Source organism: Vidua chalybeata, chromosome 3 (assembly GCF_026979565.1).
Source record: "Vidua chalybeata isolate OUT-0048 chromosome 3, bVidCha1 merged haplotype, whole genome shotgun sequence".
In the NCBI taxonomy this organism is placed as follows: Eukaryota; Metazoa; Chordata; class Aves; order Passeriformes; family Viduidae; genus Vidua; species Vidua chalybeata.
The window spans coordinates 41,068-60,229 of NC_071532.1; the positions used below are offsets into that span (position 1 = coordinate 41,068).

At 44.8% G+C, this 19,162-nt stretch overlaps 1 protein-coding gene across 4 annotated transcripts; it reads left to right on the top strand.

The window, feature by feature from the left end:
- The first annotated feature begins 1,334 nt into the window (after positions 1-1,334).
- APMAP (adipocyte plasma membrane associated protein) lies at positions 1,335-18,815 on the top strand. Of its 4 annotated transcripts, XM_053938918.1 has the most exons (11): positions 1,335-1,502; positions 2,705-2,919; positions 3,767-3,927; positions 9,792-9,908; positions 10,404-10,519; positions 11,707-11,799; positions 15,018-15,134; positions 15,626-15,800; positions 16,250-16,384; positions 16,750-16,942; positions 17,952-18,815. In XM_053938918.1, the coding sequence occupies exons 3-11, from the start codon at positions 3,797-3,799 to the stop codon at positions 18,159-18,161; spliced, it is 1,287 nt and encodes a 428-aa protein (XP_053794893.1). In that variant the 5' UTR covers positions 1,335-1,502; positions 2,705-2,919; positions 3,767-3,796; the 3' UTR covers positions 18,162-18,815. The 4 variants fall into 4 exon arrangements, 2 of the variants coding, with proteins under 2 accessions (XP_053794893.1, XP_053794895.1); XR_008430136.1 differs by lacking the exons at positions 1,335-1,502; positions 2,705-2,919 and adding an exon at positions 17,196-17,362 and having other exon boundaries at positions 17,952-18,036; XR_008430137.1 differs by lacking the exons at positions 1,335-1,502; positions 2,705-2,919 and adding an exon at positions 17,196-17,383 and having other exon boundaries at positions 17,952-18,034.
- The last annotated feature ends 347 nt before the right edge of the window (positions 18,816-19,162 follow it).

A 19,162-nucleotide genomic window follows, 5' to 3' on the forward strand; every position in this document is an offset into this window, starting at 1 on the left:
CATTGCTCCCCCCATGGGAGCACAAGATGATTCCACTGCAGGTGAAGGGCTGCAACAGCTGGAGACTCCTGGAGACTTGATGATCTTAGACGTCTCTTCCAACCTCATTATTCTGTGATTCTGTGATTCAGCCAGGACTTGTTGCAATCTCGTTGCTGCAGCTGTGCATGGAAGATGTTGGTCTGCAGTGGCGCTGCTGATGTCCAGGAATACTGCTTGGCCCAGAGAGGCAGAGTGTGTACAAAAGCTGCATTCAAAGCGCTGATTGCGAGACCCCGGAGCTGCTGGCAAGTGCAGCAGCTCTTCTTCATTCTGTGCAGGTGAGAGCCCAGCCTTGAAGCCTGTCCCTGGGGACAGGGAAATGCTCAGAGTATACTTTTGAATTTTCAGGGACAGTCAAATTGAGAATTGTTTTGAGGCATGTGTTGTAATGTTGGGTTTGAGTGTGTCTGCAGGAAAAAAAGCTGGAATAAACCCCTGCCACAACAAAGGAGAACTTTGCATGGCCAATTTACACCCTACAGATACACTGATCATATCAGCCCACTGAAGACTGGGGACATCTAATGCAGAGTGCAAAGCTTCTTTGAATAGACAGGAGAGATGAGACTTGAAGAAATAATTTTGTGGATACAGAAAAAGGGATCAGACCCACGAGTCCCATGGCTCAGGCTTAGTTCTGCCAAATCAATACGCTCTGTTGGAGAGTATTTTAGAATGACCTGCCCCGTGCTATTTCCATTAAGAAAATTTTGAATTGTCAGGAACTGCCAAGATCAGAAATGTTTTGAAACAGATCGTGTTTATGTTGGGTTTGGGTGTCTCTGCAATAAAGCAAGCAGGGAATAAACCCCTGGAACAATGAAGCAGAGCAAAAGTGGAATGTTTGGATGGTCAATTTGTTCCTTACAGATATCGGCCAACTGAATTCTGGGGTCCTCTAGTGGGGAGTGCAAAGCTTCTTTTACTTCCACCGCCTGGTGCCATTGTTTGTGTCCCACCACTTTGTTTGACGTGAAGAGAAATAAACAAAATCCCACACCAACAAGCTGCAACCCAGAACTGAGTGGGAATTACAGAAATAAAGGCCTTGAAAAGTAGCTTTGGAAAGGGTCTACTTCCTAGACAGTGTGAAACCTTCAGGCCTGGCCTGGCTTGGCTTAGGGCTGGCTGCCCTTGGGAAGGGAAAGGGATGGAGTTGGGGTGGGGTTTTGCAGCCATGGAAATGAGAGAACCACTGGTGAACACGTCACAAAGGGGCAGCCCCACGCTGGGGTTGTGAAGGATGTGGCTGACACGGCCACAGACGCGTCTGGCTCTGCCTCTGCCTCTCTGTGCCAAGCGCTGGCAATTGGAATCACCCGACCTTGTTCTAAGGCTGGGTACCAAGCTCCCGTCGCTGTCTACACTGAGAGCATTCCCAAATTCAAACCCAGATACTTCTGCGAGGCAGAAGCACGGGATGGATTTTACTGGAAAAGGAAAGACCTCTGAAGGAAAAGGTGAGGATAGAAAGGAGCTGAAAGGCTGAAGCCAAATGGAAAAAAATCCCACTAGATTTCAGGGAAAACTGGTCCATGGTGGCCAGTGCTGGCTCTGTGTCAGACTAGGTGGCTGACAGCTACAGATGATCCTGCAAGGACACCCATGGCATCACAAAAATTTTTAATAATTTTACTCTGCTTTCTCCTTTTTGACAGTAGCCAAATCAGTCACACTGTCAGCCAGGACAGGGACTGTGGCCACAACTGACCACAAATTGGACATGGTCATGAGATGCAAGTCCTGTTGCTTTCTTTGCCCTCAATGTTGGGTCTCAGTACAGATAAATTTCCCATTCTTCCTCTGCTTGCTGATCGGGTCCAACCCTGACGATGGTATTACGGTGCTATAGAAACACCAATAAGGCCTGCCTGCTTGCTGAGAGGTCTTTGTGGTTGGCAGAAGTAGCAGTCACAGCTGTGTGGGTCTTTTCTGGGGATTTCCAGAAGGCCAGCCTCAAAGAAGGAATCATTTTCCCCTCTTATGATTGAAGCCTTCCACCTTTCCCTTCAGACTTTCTAATTCAATACTGTTGAGAGGAATTAAACGCAGGCTAGTTCCATGAAAAAGAAAACCAAAGAAATTTTCTCAGTAATTAAAAATTATTCCCCTTGAGTGCCACACCCATAAGATGTGTTGATGATAAAGGTGGGAGTTCACCTAAGTCACTTCTTCCCTTGTGAGCATGGCTCAGCCTCACACAGAGGTGAGGGGGAAGCTGGGCCGCTCTCTGGTGGGAGAAAGGGTCTTGTGGCAGCCCGGAGAGCCTGTGCACATTGCCAGGGAACAGCTGTGCCCTGCATGTGCCCCCTGCAATGAGCTGTGCTCGCCCAGTGCCCCGTGGAGCTGTAGGGCTGCTCAGCTGTGGGGCAGGGAGAGGAGCAGGAGGGTGCATGTGCAGCTGAGCCATTCCTGGAAAGCACAGGGCTCTGGGCTCCGTGCTGTGCCAGGAGAGCCCAGAGGCCAGGCTGTTCCTGTGGTAGCTCTGTGGAAGTGAGTCAGGGTTTTCCCCTGACTTTCCTCAAGTGTCTGTGAGCAGGAACATGTTTCCCTGTGCAGCTATTTAGAAGTTTCCAGGAAATGTGTCCCACGAAATATGGAGCTTCAGATGCTTTAGGTTTGCATTGTGGCCTTTGTTACATTTTGTGTCTCCACTTTGCAGGCCTGACTGGCTATCCTCTTGCCAAGAGGTTTTCCCATGCAAATCCCTCTATGCTCCTTCCCTCCACGCCGTTGACTCCCATCCAGAAGAGCTCTCCTTCCACCATGCCAAGTTAGACATGCAGCAGAGAGCAGGAGAATGGGGAAAATGGCAGTGGCTGTGATGAGTACAGGGTAAAAATACAGGAGCTGAGTTCAGAGGGAAAAGGACATAAGGTAAGGAGACCAAGCTAAGTCCTGTGTAAACTTTCACTTTATGTGCTGTAGGCAGAGCTGTGAGACCTTTTCCATGACAGGAACTTGCAGTTCACTGAAGTTTGAACAGGTTTGAACAGGTTTGAAAGATTTGGCTCTTTCGCTGTGCCAGAAATGATGGGATATGAAGGAAGGGTGTGCATCTGCACCTGCTGCCTCCACCCCCCTTCCTGGCCAAGTTCCCTGGAGGAACTTGGGCAGGCAGAGACCTTGCAGAGAGCAGCAGGGCAGGGAGCTCTGTTGAACTTCCTAAATGCCAGTGAGCCTGAGATGATGGATGTGTGGGGGCTGGAGAGCAGCAAGCATCCTGAGAGCTCAGCAGCATCTGGGCTCAAAGGCTTCTGGGGATCTGTAGGAGGGAAGGGCAGCAGCAGAAGAAATGAGGGGCTTGAAAAAAGGAAGTTTCGTCATCCTGCAGAATGGCTTTGTGGAAATTGGCTGGAGATCAGCACTGGCTGTTAGGTAGCTTAGGGGCAGGGAGATAATAGTGATCTAAACCCACTTCCATGCCATCCAAAAGGCCCGTGGAGGCAGTGGCACCCCAGAACATCTTGATGTCCAACATGTGGATGCCAGCTGAGAATGCAGCTGTACTTGAAGAGAAGTGAGCATAAGGGGAGAAGTGGCAAGTCTGGGACATGGTCTCTCCCTCACCACCTTCCTTTCCATTCCCCATCCTCGTCCAAGCTCCACCATCAGTTTGACTTTTCCTGCCAGGTCCCAGCTGAGGGCATATCTAAATATCATGAGGCATGAATGGGGGCAAGGCTGGATGCTTGATCCAAGCACTGTGTTCTACTCTTTCCAGGCTTTCTTGCTGTATTCCATAGGTGGGGATATGAAGAAGGGGTCATTGGGACTGCCTTTGATCCCCCCTACACACAAGGCAGGAAGTCCCCCTGTTGACAGTGCTGCAGGGTCCCTGCCAAGCTCTCCATATGTGGATTCCCAGGAGTCCCAGGAGATGAGGTAAGCCAAGGTGTCTGCTGCTCCAGTGTGCTGTTCACCTCATTCTTCCCATCTCGTGTGGTTATTTTGCACAGTCAGGTGTCCCATGTATTTAGGCAAACCTCTGTGTATTCACCATTTTGCCCATCCATGATGATCTATTACGATGTCAAAACCAACACCATAAGCCCCAAGAGCAGAGGTGGTGGTGAGGAAGAGGAGGCAGGGCTTAAAAGCATCTCGAGATGGGTCTTCTGCTGGACTTGGCTATAGATTCCATTTTTAATTGTGTAGTGTCATTTGGGAACTATATTTCATGGGTCTGGATCCTGCAGTTCTTTGAATACTATGATCCTTGACTGTCAAATTCTGCAGGGGAATATGCTTGGACAAATACTGGCTACAGGAGACGTGTCTGCAAATTGAGGTGCTGCTTCTGTAATCATCAGGTGTAAATGCACTGTGCCTGGGCCTCCAGTGTGAAATGAGATCCCCGATAAATTTTGGGGTATACATGTATAATAGGATTGATGTTTAATATTTAGGTCTGGGCTTAAAATTAAAGAGGGCAAGGTGATAGAGAAGAGGCATAGGACTGTAACTGATGGAAAGTTGTTGGCTAGAACGTGCATGAGAAAGGGTAGCTGTCAAACTTATCCCAGTGATAGCAGTAAAGGACGAGTCACAGTAGTATCATTCCAATTGAAAATCTTCGGTAGGGCTTTTAAATTGCAATCTGAATATCCTTCCCTAGCAGCTGAGTTGGAAAAAGCCTTTTTGTTCTGGAAAGAGCCAGGAGGTGTAAGATCATTCTCAGGAGACAGCAGTGCTCTGACCACATGTAGCACGAGGCTGTCATCAGAGTAAGGTATGAGCAGGCAAAGTCAAGCTTTGGCAGCTGTACAAAAGTAGCTGCCCTGCATACAGACTCATGTCTCAGCTCAGCAGCTCCTGCTGCTTCAGAGAGGCTGTAGGAGCCACTTGACTCCAAAAGGAGAGGCAGCAGAGTTGGGGAGTTGTGATGCAAGTTGAAGAATGACTGCTGTGTTTCAGCCAGAGCTTGGCCATCTCTGTGTGACTCCAGCAACAGAAAGCTTAAGGACAATTTAATCAGCTTTGCATCTTGTTGGGTTTGTGCGTTGCATTTCTTCCTTCATCACAGAGACCATGCTAAGAAATTTTGCCTCCTTTCATGCAACACCCATTCCCTCCCTTCTCTTTCTACATCCTCATTTGTTCTTTTGTCCTTCATCCAGCAGCAGAAGCAAAGTGAAGGACTCTGAAGATTTAGCTGGTAGAGGGCATGTCTGTCCTAGAATGACCATTCTAGTCTTGACTCAGAGGTGACATTTGTAAAGCTTGGTTAAAGCCTATTCTTTTCAAATTTTCTTTAAATTAATTTCAATTCCTTAATGGGCTCAGTGGACTCTCCCAGAGCCCACTCACTTGGAGTGTGCTCTGGTGGTGCAGTGAAAATTCCTCCAGTGTGAAGTGTTTGGGCCCTGGAAATGCAGTGCAGGAAAAGAATACCTCCCTCTCCATCCTGATTGTTCCTTTTATCTCCCTGCAGCCTTTCCAGTGTCACAATTAGTAGGGAAAAAGAAGGCATTTAGCACAAAATGAGAAATGTTCCCACTCTGCCCTCCTGCCCTTGAAGGAGAACTCCTTGGGGTAGTTTCTGAGCTGAACTCTTTGAGATCTGAAGGAGACTCATGGACATTGCCTGGTTTTGCCCTGGCAGAAACAGGGAAACCTCCTGTGACAGAAAGTCCTTTTGAGTTTTCCAAATGGATGTAGCCTATGCAGGGTCTGAGTCTGATATCCTCTGACAGCACAAGCTCAAAGCCACCTATGGCAGGTTCAGGATGACAAGTTGCCAAGAACACCAGAGCCTGCGCCAGAGCAGCAATAGCATCCCCCAGTGCACAGGATGAGGAGTGAAATTGTGCCCCCACTTCAGTGCATTGTAAAACACCACCTGCAAACTGCTGCAGATTGGAATCCTGACTTCAACACTGACCAGGGCTGGGGGAGCTTGAAGAGCAGCTCTTCCCACACTGGAGTTAGCTTTTTCCACCTGAAGATGCGCAGGCAGTTGAACAGTTGTTTTCAAAAACTTACTGAGCACATTCCCATGTCGACATTCTCATCTCCCTGCTGTTGGACTGGCAGGGAATTATACATTGGTGAGTCCTTGCAAAAGGTGGTTGCCCTGAATGCTGTCAGTCACGGCACTCAGAGGTGCTTCCTTAGTCTGAAGCTGAATCTTGGCTTCAAGCAGGAAAAGGAAACCCAAGTAACTTGACTATGGTGAAAGTGAGTGAAAGTTTAGTTAATCAGAAAATTGTATTATTTTTGTTTAGGACTTTTTCATATTTGAGAAGAAATTTGGTCATGCCTTTCTTGTAGTTACAAAGAAAAGGTGACAGGAAACACTGTTCTGCCAGTGAAATCTGTTTAAAAAGCTCAGATATATGTCAAGATTCCAGAAAATGTCTGTAACTGAGGCCCAGTGAATGAGCTAGAGCCACACTGTGTATGGCAGTGTATCGAAATGACAAAAATCCCAAAGCTTTCCTATGGAAGGAAATAATTTCTGGCACGTTCGGGGCACGTGTCACGGTCAGTGGATTTCTGTAGAGCTTTTCGGCGATCCCAGGAGGAACAGCTCGCCGTGGGAATGATCGCGGGGGCCTTAATGGGGCGTGGCCAGGTTGACGGGCGTGGCCCTGAAGGGATGGGCGTGGCTCGGGGTTAGCGGGCGTGGTCCTGGCTAGTGGGCGTGGCACGGGCTGATGGGCGCGGCCTGGGATGGTGAGCGTGGTCTGTGGGCGGAGGGGCGGGGCCGCGGTTCCGGTGCGCGGCGGCGGCGGAATCGGGATCGGGATCGGGATCGGGATGAATGAAGCGGAGGGGCTGCGGCAGCGGCGGCCGCTCCGCCCGCAGGTCATCACCGAGGACAGCCCGGCGCAGGAGGCCAAGGAGGGCAGGTGGGTGCCCGGGCGGCGCGCCCGCCGTGACAGTGCGGCTGCAGGGCCGAGCCTGGGCCCGGCCCCGGGAGCGCTGCCCGGGAGGGCCCTGGGAGGGCACGGACACAGCCCGCATAGCGCGGCCGGGCTGGGGCAGCGGCGGGTCGGGCTCGGAGTGCCCGGGGAGGGACTGGAAGGGCTGGGGGGCTGCCCCGGGGCTGGGCACCTGGCGCTGCGGGCGTGCGGGGCGAGGCCGCGGTTTCCCGGCTTGGCTGGCTCTGGGCACCCGCGGGTGTCAGCCCGGCGGTACCCCCAGTGCTCCTGCTCCTCCTGGAGGGGGCTAACGGTGAGGAGGGGTTGGGACAGCGCCTGCTCACCTGTTCTGCCGACCTGCAGGAACGGCTGTTAACAACAAAAATAATCGGTTCTCTCTTTTCCTTTCTCCTCTCCTGTTTATCTTTTGCCAGGCAAGAATTAACAGTTATCCCAATGTGGCTTGTACAGATTTATTGTGGGTGTAATTAAGTCCTTTGTAATTGTGGTTCGTCTGTTTATATCTTGGTAATAGTTTAAAGAGTAACCCGCAGTTTTTCGACTGATCTACACGTGTCTGACCTAATAAATAGTCAATTTGTGGCTAAGTTAAAAAAAGATTCTATTTACAATTTTCTGTTTAGGAGTTTTATAAAAAAAATCACTTCGTTGTGACTAAAGGCAGTAGCTGTAATAAGGAAGTGGTAGTGCTTGTTTTGCCTTTCATTGCATAATGTAGCTGATGACTTGTAATACTTTTGTTCACGATCTATTATAGCTCTTCTGATTTGAGTACTTTGCAGATTCTTATATCTGCCTTTCAGGGTCATCAGAATGAAAGACTGATGGCTTGCACTCATCCCTGTTTTTGGAGGAGAGCATCAGCATCTCTGAGCTTGAGAGACTGCTCCTCCTGCATTCAGCCTCTCTTGGTGCTCAGATCAGTTGAATTTCTAGGGCTCTATCACTGACCCTGAGTATTCACAGGGGCTGCTCTGTATGAAAACAGTGGAGGAAATTCCTGAGCCTGGCCTTTTTCTGGCTGGTAGCCATGGCAGAAATTCCTGAGGACAGATGCTTTTCTGTCCAGCCCAGCAGCTGGAGATAAAGGGGGTGAGGCAGCCTGGCCTCCTGGCTGTGGTGACCCATAGTAGCATCTTGCCAGCTTGCTGTTGTCTTCAAGAGCTGATTTAATGGCTTCGCTTTTTAGTTCGTAGTAACAACTAAATTGCTGTAATTATAGCTGGAGTCCTGCTAAGGTGCTTTATTGAGATTTGTGGCTGCAGGCCATGTAGGATTAATCACAGAGACACAATTGACTAAGGTTTTGTTTCACTGTTGGTGAACCTTTACTTCAGTGATTCTCTCCAGTGACTGACAGTTGTCACTATTCAGTATCGTGTAGATTGAGAAGGATTCTGAGTAGATTTTTTTTTGTTTTGTTTTGTTTTTTAAAGCTTTTGGGTTTTATTTAAATTCTTGTGGTTTCAGCAGTGTCTAAACTAGGTGTTGCAGTTTGCAGGCTTATTCTTCCTGCCTTTTTTCTTAACTGTCAGTTCCTTGCAAGTTTGCTTGAGGATAAGAAATATGGCCCTTACTTAAGTCGTGCTTTTAGGAGCTTTAATTAGGTTGGCTTTGGCAGATGAGTTCCCATTCTGTTCCTGTTCATTCCCAGCTCCTTTTGTGAGTTGTTCTCAGCTATCACAGAATCTCTCGGGTGTCTGCTGACAGCACTTTTAATCTTATATTGTTGAGCTTTCATCTCTTGAAGGACAGTGGACAGATCAGGCCAAAGGCTGAAGTCTTTTTGTAAACCTGGGGATTGCCTTTTATCCTTACACCCCGCTCTTGATTCCAGATCCAAGGAGACACAGACTGAGAGGTTTTTGCTTCCTCAAGACATCTACTGTTCAAGCAGGAAGTGCTTAAATCCTGCCTAAATCCTGATGCCTAGTTCTGTCCTTGCTGTTCTCACTGGTAATCCCAAAGGTTACCTTGATGCTGATATCAGTACCACAAGTTCATGTATGTAGCTGCCCAGTTGGAATATTTGTGCTCTGGTGGTGGTTCCCATTTCCTGCTGTCTGGATGATTGACTACTGAAGGACAGAACAGTGGAAGTGGTCCAGGGATTAGTGCAGGACCACCAGGCACTGTTTGTCTTTATTTAATTGATTCTGTAAGGAGCCTGTCTGGCTGGGCCAATGAATGGTTCAGAACAGCTAAAATTAGACATGCTGCTTTTCCAGTTCAACGCTAGGATTTGTTGGGCTTGGCTCTCTGCTTTTCTCTGTAAATGCCTGATTGATTCCTCTAAAACTTGTAGAGAGCAAAACAGTTTTCTCCTGTGGAAGAAAATTTTACTTATTGTGTGTTTTAATGGGTAAAGAGAAAATACTGAATTTCTTTTGTGTTCTGGGTTTTGAGTTTCAAACTAATGCTCAGTAAGTTAAGCAGCCATTCATTTTGTTTCCTCCGTGTTTGTTGTTTTAGTGGAAGTTTTTATTTAAAACTTGTGCTGGATAGAAACCATTGCCAAAACTAAAGTTCAAGTTAAAAAAATCCCAACCAAACCCCAACCAAAAAAAAAAAAAAACAAAACCCTGTTTCTCAGATGCTTTGTTTTTTTTTTTTTTTTTTTTTTTTTTTTTTTTTTAAGTCAGCTGTAACTTGTAGCACATAAAAATGTTCAGCCTTTTATGCCAGTATCCTGAGACCTTACTCTTAACCGAATGTGTTCAAAATGGACCTTGAAGGTGAGGATGGTGGTTTCGCAAAAGTGTTACTGTTTCCTTTTCTAAAGAAAAGAGGCTGCTACAGATTTTTTAAGGACTGTTGTATCTGGAAACGATGTTAATCCTATTTCTTGTTTGGTTTTGGCAGTACTTACAGCAGCAAGGTGTTCCGTGTTACCTTCCTGACTTTAGCTGTGTCTGTGGCTGTGCCACTGCTTGGAGTGACTGTTCTCCTGGATTGTCCTATAGACCCTCAGCCCATAAGGTAAAAGGTTGTTTTGTTTTCAAGCAAATGTTCTGGAAGCATAACTTCCCCTGTGTTCTCTGTTGTTGTGTTTCAGCAAACAAGAGTTAACAGTCCAAAGTGGTTCTGTCTGGATTGAGAAATTGGGGAGTGATTGCAATATTATCCACACCCAGTCTGTTTCTGAGCCATCTTGTGTAGTTATGTGTCCCTGCTGATCATGGAAGGAGCTGAATTACTTTCTTTAATCATTAATCTAGAAAATTATTTTCTGCTACCCAAGCTGTCAGTGCAGCTTGTAATTACACGTGCACTCTTGCCTTCTGTGAGACAAGAACTGCATTTTGAGTAAAGGCCATATGCTCAAGCTACTGCAACATTTTTTGAGCTATGCTTTATGTAAAGCATAAGTCAGTTGTGCAGGAATTGGCAAATTAGGAGAAAAAATGATCAAATGTGTTGCTCAAGAATGTTTGCATTTTGTGCAAAGCATCACGTTGTCCTCCTGTTTTGTAGTTTGAAGGAGCCTCCCCTCCTGACAGGTGTTTTAGAGCCCAACACCAAATTACGAAAAGCTGAACGGCTGTGGGAAAACCAGCTGGTTGGACCAGAGTCCATTGTCAATATTGGGGGTAAGCACTGATAAAAACAGCTTTTAAAGAATGCTCTTTAAACGTTGTTCCATTGGTAAGAGTTTGTTCAGCAGTAGACCTCTTAGATAACAAACTCTGGGAGTTATTTTCAGTGTGCAGGCTTTCTAAAAGGAATTGTGTTATGCAGAAAAACCTAGGTTCTCTATGCTGTTTTTCTCCCCTTTCATGAGTTCGAAATAAATCTTGTTGTCACATTAAAAATCCCTGTCTTCCAGGACTGAGAGCATCAGCAATGGAGCCAGGGGCTACTTACATATGGAGGAAGTGGTCTCATTTTTTCATTTGGCTAGCTCTTAACTGGGAATTGATATTTAGAAGCTGCTACCTGCTCTTTTACAGCTCATTGCTGCTAAGTGAGCTGAATTTTGTGGTGTTGATCTTTGCTTTTATGACAGAAATCAAATCTCAAATTTGTGATAAATAGCTTATTTACATTTTAATGCTGTTGCACAGTATCATATCCCATATTCATAACTCCCTCATATTCCATATTAATAACTCTAAAAGCTTGGATCCTTCTTGCAAGAAATCTAACCGACACAGGTGCCATTCTGTACTTTCCTCTCATGGCAGATGGGTTCTTCCCAAGTCACAAACCTATGCCACCTCTGAGCAATTTCTGAACGAGTCACCTGTCCTTCTAATGCTATGACATCCTCATAGTGGGAACCCAGCACTGTGCAGGGGTTGTTTCTTGTGCCTCCTGAAGGAGAGGTAAGGCTAGGAACTACTCTTAACCCTTACTGAAAGATCCTTCAGTGCAAGAGGTGCTCAGTAGGTGCCATGTAATTTATTTTCCTTCTACTTTATCTTCTAATTTATTAGTAAAATATTAGTAAGAAATTGCATTACCCAGTAAGAAGCTACTGTAAATTTTTTCCTCAGATTACACTTTTTGACCTATATCTGTTAACAATGTGCTAAAGGGATTACCTGAAGCTATTGATTTTTTTACGTTGCTTGGTTTCATCAGTCTCATTGGAAACTCTTTATGGAAACCTTCCTGCAAGGGACAGCTGACCTATGAGTGAAATAATCAACCTGACTGGGAATAAGTTTTCTGTGAATAAATGTTGAAGTCTCCTTATTCCCTTTTTCATTCTAGTAGAAGGATGCTTACCAGTATTATTTTGTGATTAACCTAATCACACAAGTTGTTTTTGCAGATGTTCTGTTTACTGGGACAGCTGATGGGAAGATTATCAAAATTGAAGATGGGGAAATACAAACAATAGCCAGAATTGGCCACGGTCCTTGTGGTGAGTGACAGCTCCTGAGCACAGTGTGTTTGAAAATGTCTGGGTCAAGGGCATGTGTTGCTTAAACTGTGTTCAGTCTGGATTGCAGGTGCACATCTTGCTCTGCAGAAATTTGTAGCAGAAATATTAATGTACTTGTATCAGTGAAGTATGAGTGAAAATACTGGAACATTGGAAGAAAGAGTAGAACAGAGGGCCAAAAGAATGGAAATGGGTGGTCTTGATAGCAGAGCACAGTTTCCAGCAGTAAAATTTAAGAATGCAAGGAGGTTTTGTGTCATGACTACCAGGCCTTCACCATGGATGATATGCTGGTGGAAAATCCTGCATCTTAACATTGGGAGGAAGACAAGAGTGAAGTGCATCACAAATAACATCCCTTTTCCTGTTAGTCCATCCAGAAAAAGCATCTATCTTAAGAAAAAAAATGGGCAGCAACCTGCTCTAATATTTGTGAAAGCTGAAGTCACCAAGATTCTGAGCTGAAGGGCCACCTCATAAAAACTGAGGACTCCTAAACAAGTGTGAGTGAATGAACTTGAGCTAATTTGTGAGTGGGAAAGTGTCTTGGTTAAGAACAATTATATGGACATGACACTGCAAAATGAATTCTCTCCTTGTATTTTAACCCTTCCTTTTTCACCAGTAAGGAGAGAGGAATGTGAGAAGATGTAAGTGAAAAAACAGCAGTTCACTAAAAAATAAAACAGCAACAACCAAGATAACAGTAATAACCACTAGATACAAACGTGCTGAATCTTGTTGACAAAGAAAAATCAACACAGCAACCAAGACTCCATGATCACAGAACCCCCTCATTCCCCAAACAACAGCCACCAGGGAAGAAGGACAAAACAGAAGAATCCTGTCCAAAACCAGTCAAATGCTGCTGATCCATCTGCTCCACACCACCTGAGAGGAACTCTTCTGACAGTCACAGCTGGAACTGGGTCAGTGGCTGGGACTCCTGCAGAGAGGGGATGGTGCTGGTGGAGCTGTCCTGGGTGGCAGCACCAAAAAAAGATCTGCAGGAAACGTCCTCCCTGGTCCAGAAATGGGGCTGCCCCTGGCAACAGCAGCCAAAAAGATGTTACAGAATCCTCCAAAGCCTGGAGATAAACAAACCTGCCAGGCTGCCTTGCATTGCCTTGACTCAGAGAACCTGCCCCAGAGAACTTTCTTGGCAGCCTGGCCAAAAAAAGCTGCAGCCTCTGCTCCCAAGCCCTAGGGAGAACAGAGGAACTCTGTGTGCCTGTTCCTTCTCTTTTAAAGGGACCCCAGGTCACCTGCCTCCATGAGCCTGGGCTAAAACACCCCAATTCTTCTTCCATCTCCTGGGTTCTAAAGGGACAGTGGTCATCTTGGGCAGGTTGGTGTAGAGAAGATACGGAATACAATACAAACATTTTGGGTTACCCAGGACAGAAGGATAGCAACTTAGAGATTTTTGAAAATAAATGTCACCTTACCCATCTATGGAGTTTTGCCTTGCATTTTGTTGTACCTATTTCCTTTCCTCTGTTTGTAAGCACAGTCGGAGTTGCAGTTGCACTTCCTTTAGCAGAGATCCTGCATTGGTCATAGTATTTTTGTTTTCTCGCTGCTAAATTGCAGTTATTTCTTGTGGAATTCTACACCTCTTTCTGAACTAATTATTTACTTCATTAATGGGATTTCTGGAACTGAGTGAGGAAAACCGGTAGCAGCTTATTTATTATAGAACCATCTCTGTGTGGAGCTTAGTGTCCATCTCAGCAGTGCCTAGGCAGTCTGAGAAGCCTGGCTGGTGTTTGTTGGGACAGATGGGAGTTTTGTTTGTGGTAATGATACAGAAAGCTCACCTGTGCTGATTGCCAGTTAGAAATTAAGGTCAGGAACTGTTGCTGTCCCTACTAGCTCTCATTGACATGTTCATCTTTTATTCTGTGTAATTTTATGTGGCTGCTCACATGATTTAGATTCTGGGCTGACTTGGCAGCACTCTTTTGGCTGCCTGATAAGTAGAACAGCCTTGTTAGGACAGCTGATGAGAAGCTGGATTTAGGCATGAATGTGGGTGGGGGCAGGTGTGAAGAATCACCTTTCTCCTGCTCATTTCCATTGGACTTGAGCAGCTTGGGAGAGGTGGGAAGGATGTGCTTCCCTCGTTCTTTGGGGCCAAAGTGGTAATGGGGAGCCTGGACTTTTGTGCTCCTTGAACTGGGAAGTGGAAAGGCTATAGCCATCTGCCTTCCCCAAAAGTTTCTCTTGCCAAGGTTTTCAGACTGCTGGTGTTCTGAAGTTCTTAGCTCTTCAGGACTCAAATATCTCCTTGAATTTATCTAAATTCTTCAGGTTTGCAGAATTCCCCTTCCTCCTCATATAGAATTCTTCAGTGTCTTTGTATTGAGAAACTAGCTGTTCATGACAATATTGGACCTTTCCAGAAAAAGAAAGGGTTTCTTAAATTAAAAATTATTTAATTAAAAAAACAGAGCACACACCCCCCACAACCTGAAGTAAAACTGATTATTCGGAGAAGAAGCATTTTGTTAAATCCAATTTTCTGATTTTACCCCAACTTGGGCAGCTGTTAGCTACTAGCTTGACAGATTCTATGATTATCTCTAGACTGGTGAAAATGTGGCATGGGGATATCTGCTTCACTCCCACCTAGTAAAGTAGGAATAATTTTTTAAATGAATGTATGTGCCATATATATGCCACAGAGTTTTTATAAGCCACAGTTTGAAGCAAAGGTCACATGTGCAAGCAAAGGAAAAAAACCCAACAAACCTCAAATATTTTATTCTCTATTTTCCATCAGCCAGTGATGTCTGACTGCTTCTCAGGAAGCAGCACATGTAGAGTTTGTTTTGGAAGGCAAATGTAAATAATAATTGCTTCCCCTTCCTCCTCCTTTTTCTTAGCTTTCATATTTCAGCTGACACCATGTGGCAGTGAATGTACCTTTTGTCACTTTGGGCCAGCTGTCCTGTCTGTGTCCCCTCCCAGGATCTTGCCCACCCCCAGCCTGCTGGAGAGGGGAATATTGGAGAGAGCATTGATGCTGTGCCAGCCCTGCTCAGCAGTAGCCAAAACACCTTTTTAGCTGCCTGTGCAAAGCGCAGCACTGAGAGGGCTCTTCATCTCAGCCAGACCCAACACACCTGTGGAGGTACCCTGAATGCCTTGTATTTATTTCTGTTTGGAAAACCATTTTAAAATTGTTTCCCAAGGAGGCCATGAAGATGAGGCAACGTGTGGAAGACCACTTGGCATGCGAGTGGGGCCAAATAACACCCTGTTTGTGGCAGATGCTTATTATGGACTCTATGAAGTTGATCCTGATACAGGTATGACTTCTCTGCTCTAAAGTTTTCTTCCACTGACATATCTGGGCTTCATTTGCAGTTTTGCCAGATGCTGCAGGCAAAACAATGCCTGTCTTTTTTTTGTAAAGTGATTTGAAACTGTCTGGATGAAATGAGTCATGCAAGAACTTGATATTTATTTTCCTGTAGCAATCACTTCCTCTCTGTGTCTGGCTGTCTGGATCAGAGCTACCAGTGACTTATCTTCTGGCATTACATGGTTTTTGTTGTTAAAATTGGTATCCCAGGATCCATGTAGAGAGCTCTGTTGTAGTTGTTTTGCTTTTCATAAAAGGAAAGGAAAAAGATTGATACATAAAACCTTTTGTCCTATTTGCTGTACTTTTGTTTCTGCCTTGATCTCACTGTGGTAGTGACAAGCTCTTCCCTGCAGCCCAGATCTACACAAAGTGAAGAGAGATGAATTTTGGCGTGGCTACATTTTGTGTCTTTTTTCTTTTTCTTTTGTCAAGGTGAAACAAAGACGCTTGTGTCAACCAAAACACCGATAGAAGGCCAGAAGTTGTCATTTGTAAATGATCTTACAGTGACCAGGGATGGGAGGAAGATCTACTTCACTGACTCCAGCAGTAAATGGCAAAGACAAGACTACTTGTTCCTGGTTATGGAAGGCACAGATGATGGGCGGCAAGTATCTCCTTCTCAAGACCTTTAACCTGCTTTAAGCTCAGCTGTAGGACTGGAAGTCACCACTTCCTTGATATTCACGTTTTTTCTCTTTATAAAACCACATTTGCAAACACTGCACTGTGCAGGGGGAGAGTGAGGGAATTGTGTGGGTGTTGCTAATGAGACCTGCAGCAAAATAAATGAGATTCCCCTTTTTCCTTCAAGAGGACTGCCATGGAGCATTTGTTTTAAAAGTGAAGGTGTTAGCATTATGTTCAGCCCAAATCCTTCATGAATGCTGTCCCTCTGAAGTGCTTGTTATTTCTCTTGTGTTCATAAACAAATGCTTCCTGGCTATTCTGCCTTCTTAACTTAAATGTAGTGCATGTGAGAAAAGATGGAATGCCTGAAGAATAAAGCACAGATACATAAATATTCATTTTCACTCAAAAATGGTTTCTTTTCAGCCTCCTTGAATATGACACGGTGACAAAAGAAGTGAAAGTCTTAATGGTGGGGCTGAGGTTTCCCAATGGTGTACAGCTCTCTCCTGCAGAAGACTTTGTCTTGGTGCAGGAGACAACCATGGCTAGAATAAGAAGGCGAGTATGACTTTGGAATTATTACTAATCTGTGTAGGGATTGTTTAAATAAACAAATGGAATGACAAAGGAAACCCTACACTTCAGTTATGCCTAGTTAAAAATTACAAAGATGGTGACCTTCATCAAGACTTAATTTTTAAATTTCACTTTAAGCATCTAGGTTGCATAATCTTTCCATCATGGACTCCTTAAGCACAGTGGAGTAAACTGTGTAAATTTGTCCTGGGGAGAAGTGTGTGGCAGTGCTGTATTTCCCTCTACCAAAATAATGGGGAAAAATTATTTTTTAAATAGTGGGACTCTCATTTGTTATTTAAACTGATTGTGTTTAGATGTTCTAATCTGTTATCTATACTTTTTAGGTATTATGTGTCTGGGCTGATGAAAGGTGGAGCAGATATGTTTGTTGAGAATATGCCTGGTCTTCCAGACAATATCAGGTTAAGCAGCTCTGGAGGATATTGGGTAGCTATGGCAGCTGTGCGACCCAATCCTGGATTTTCTTTGTTGGACTTCTTATCTGAAAAAACATGGATTAAAAGGATGATATTTAAGGTAAAAAAAAAAAAATTAAAAAGCACTTTTTTAAAAAATACCACCTTTAGTAATGGAAGTGATAAATATTTGTTTGTCCTGTTTCTTCCTCTTCACAGGAAGATTTAAAAAAATAATAGGTGCTGTGGTTAAAACTGTTGTTGCTTCCCCCTAGTAGAACAGCCCTTATATATTAATAGGAAGTGAAATTTAACATTTGCTTCTTTGAGTAGCAGGTACACATCTCTTAAGTTGCCTTCCATCTTGATCTTAGGAAAGAAAAAGAGACTATCTCTAACCATGCAGCAAGACAGGATCTGCATTTGGATATGTGAAGACTTCACCTGAAGTGCCTAAACTGCTTATTGCCAGGTGTCTGAAGAGCATTTGGGAAGTGTGAGCTGTTCCCATGACTGCCCTAGGCACCCTAGGAGACAGTGTGTACGTTGTGGATGGTGTTAGGTGACATTTTGTTCTGGTTCACTTATGCCTGTTTTTGTGTCACCCCGCTTTAGGATGAGCAAGGATAATGTGTTTTTTTAAGGGCTAAAGAAACAGCATGGTGCTTTTTAAACAATGCAAAGACTTGAAAATACTTCTGTCCTCAAAAAAAAAAAAAAAAAACAAAAAAACAAAAAAAACAGCAAGCAGTGCTTAGGATTCCATTCCAGCTGAACAAGCTCTGTGCTGTCCCTGTCTCTCCTGGTGCAGTGCAGGAGCTCTGAGTGATGCTGTGGGGAGCTTGGCATCAGCTGCACCAGAGCAAGCTGCTGTCTCTTGTGTGGGCAGCCTTTCAGCCTGCCTCTGGAGTAGAGTGAGCTTCTGCTGATCCTTTTGTTTCTTCTCAAGTTGGCTTTACAGATATTAATGTGTTAACCCTGTGTAAGAGTGTTTACTCAAAATGTGTCCTTGTGTTCTTAGCTGCTGCTTCTGAGGAGCGTGGAGTGGTCTTTGCCTGTATAAATGTCTGAGATCAGATTGTGGAGAACAAAACCTTTTGTTGATTTTCTTTCTTTTTATTTTCTTCCAGTTGCTGAGTCAGGAAACTGTGACAAAGTTTGTACCCAAATATAGCCTTGTTGTTGAACTCAGTGAGACAGGATCCTACAAAAGAAGCTTCCATGATCCCAACGGAGTGACAGTAGCTTATGTCAGCGAGGCACACGAGCACAACGGACACCTTTACCTGGGATCCTTCTGCTCTCCCTATATTGGCAGACTTGATCTCCAGCATGTTTAACTGCCCACCCACGATGGAGTCCCACTGTCCTGTACTACTCCAGATGTGCAAAGGAAGCATGTGCTTGAAGCAGTGTGTGACCAAGTGACAAAAAGAGTGATGAAAAGTGACAGTCAGTCTGTTAAGGTGCAGGAGCACTGTCTCCATAGTAAGAGATACAGTTTGAGTTAACTGTCCTCTGTCTTGGCTGACTGCTCATGCTCTGGAGTTGGCCTGTATTACTGTTCATATCTGAGGACTATGGTGAGGCATCTTTGCTCAGTTCTTTGTTCCTTCAAGGAAATCCATTGGTTTTCCTGTGCCCAGCCTTGTTTGGAATCGTCTTGAACAGACACCATCATGTCGCCTTTAATGCAACTGTATGTCCTCTTACTCTGGAAGGAATTGTGATGGATGGAATTTAATTGTGTGTGATTTGGGTGGAAGAGGGTGGCTTGCATGTGTTTATTTCTGTTTTAGTGCCTCCTGTCCAGGAGCGATTACAGTGCATGTTCTAATGTTATACCATGGTGCTGTGGTAGAGGCAGCAACATCCAAGACATGCCTAGGAATCTAGTTATGCCATTAGGTTTCTTCAGTCCCAGCCTGTGTAAGTAACATCAGACATTGCAATTAACTGTTAATCAACATGCAGAAAATCAAATTGGATCGTTACCTGTGGACTCCTGTGTTTCTTTATAGCATTCAGGTCAGATGATGAATGAAAGTTGCTTTTTCTGTGTTATTAAGGACTAGTTCCAATGGGTCTGAAAAGGGTTGTTTGTAGTATTTCTTCCATGTTTTACCAGGTCCTGAAAGTCTCCTGTTCATTATCTGTGTGACCAGGGAAAAGAGGGCTAGCTGCAGGAATCTTCTTCAACATGCTTTTTATGGAGAACTGGTAAAGATTTTGGGGAAGGTTGGTGTCTGAAGATGGATGTGGACTCAGATGGTCCCTGTAAAATCTACTGTTGGTGGATGAGGAAGGCTTTGGTGGCAGTTTTTGGAATGCATTAGTAGCT

Coding starts and splice junctions, on each gene's coding strand:
- APMAP (XM_053938918.1), top strand. CDS start 3,797: ATGAAGAAGGGGTCATTGGGACTGCCTTTGATCCCCCCTACACACAAG. Junction 15,135..15,625: donor TGAAGTTGATCCTGATACAG/GTATGACTTCTC, acceptor TCTTTTGTCAAG/GTGAAACAAAGACGCTTGTG. Junction 16,943..17,951: donor TTAAAAGGATGATATTTAAG/GTAAAAAAAAAA, acceptor ATTTTCTTCCAG/TTGCTGAGTCAGGAAACTGT.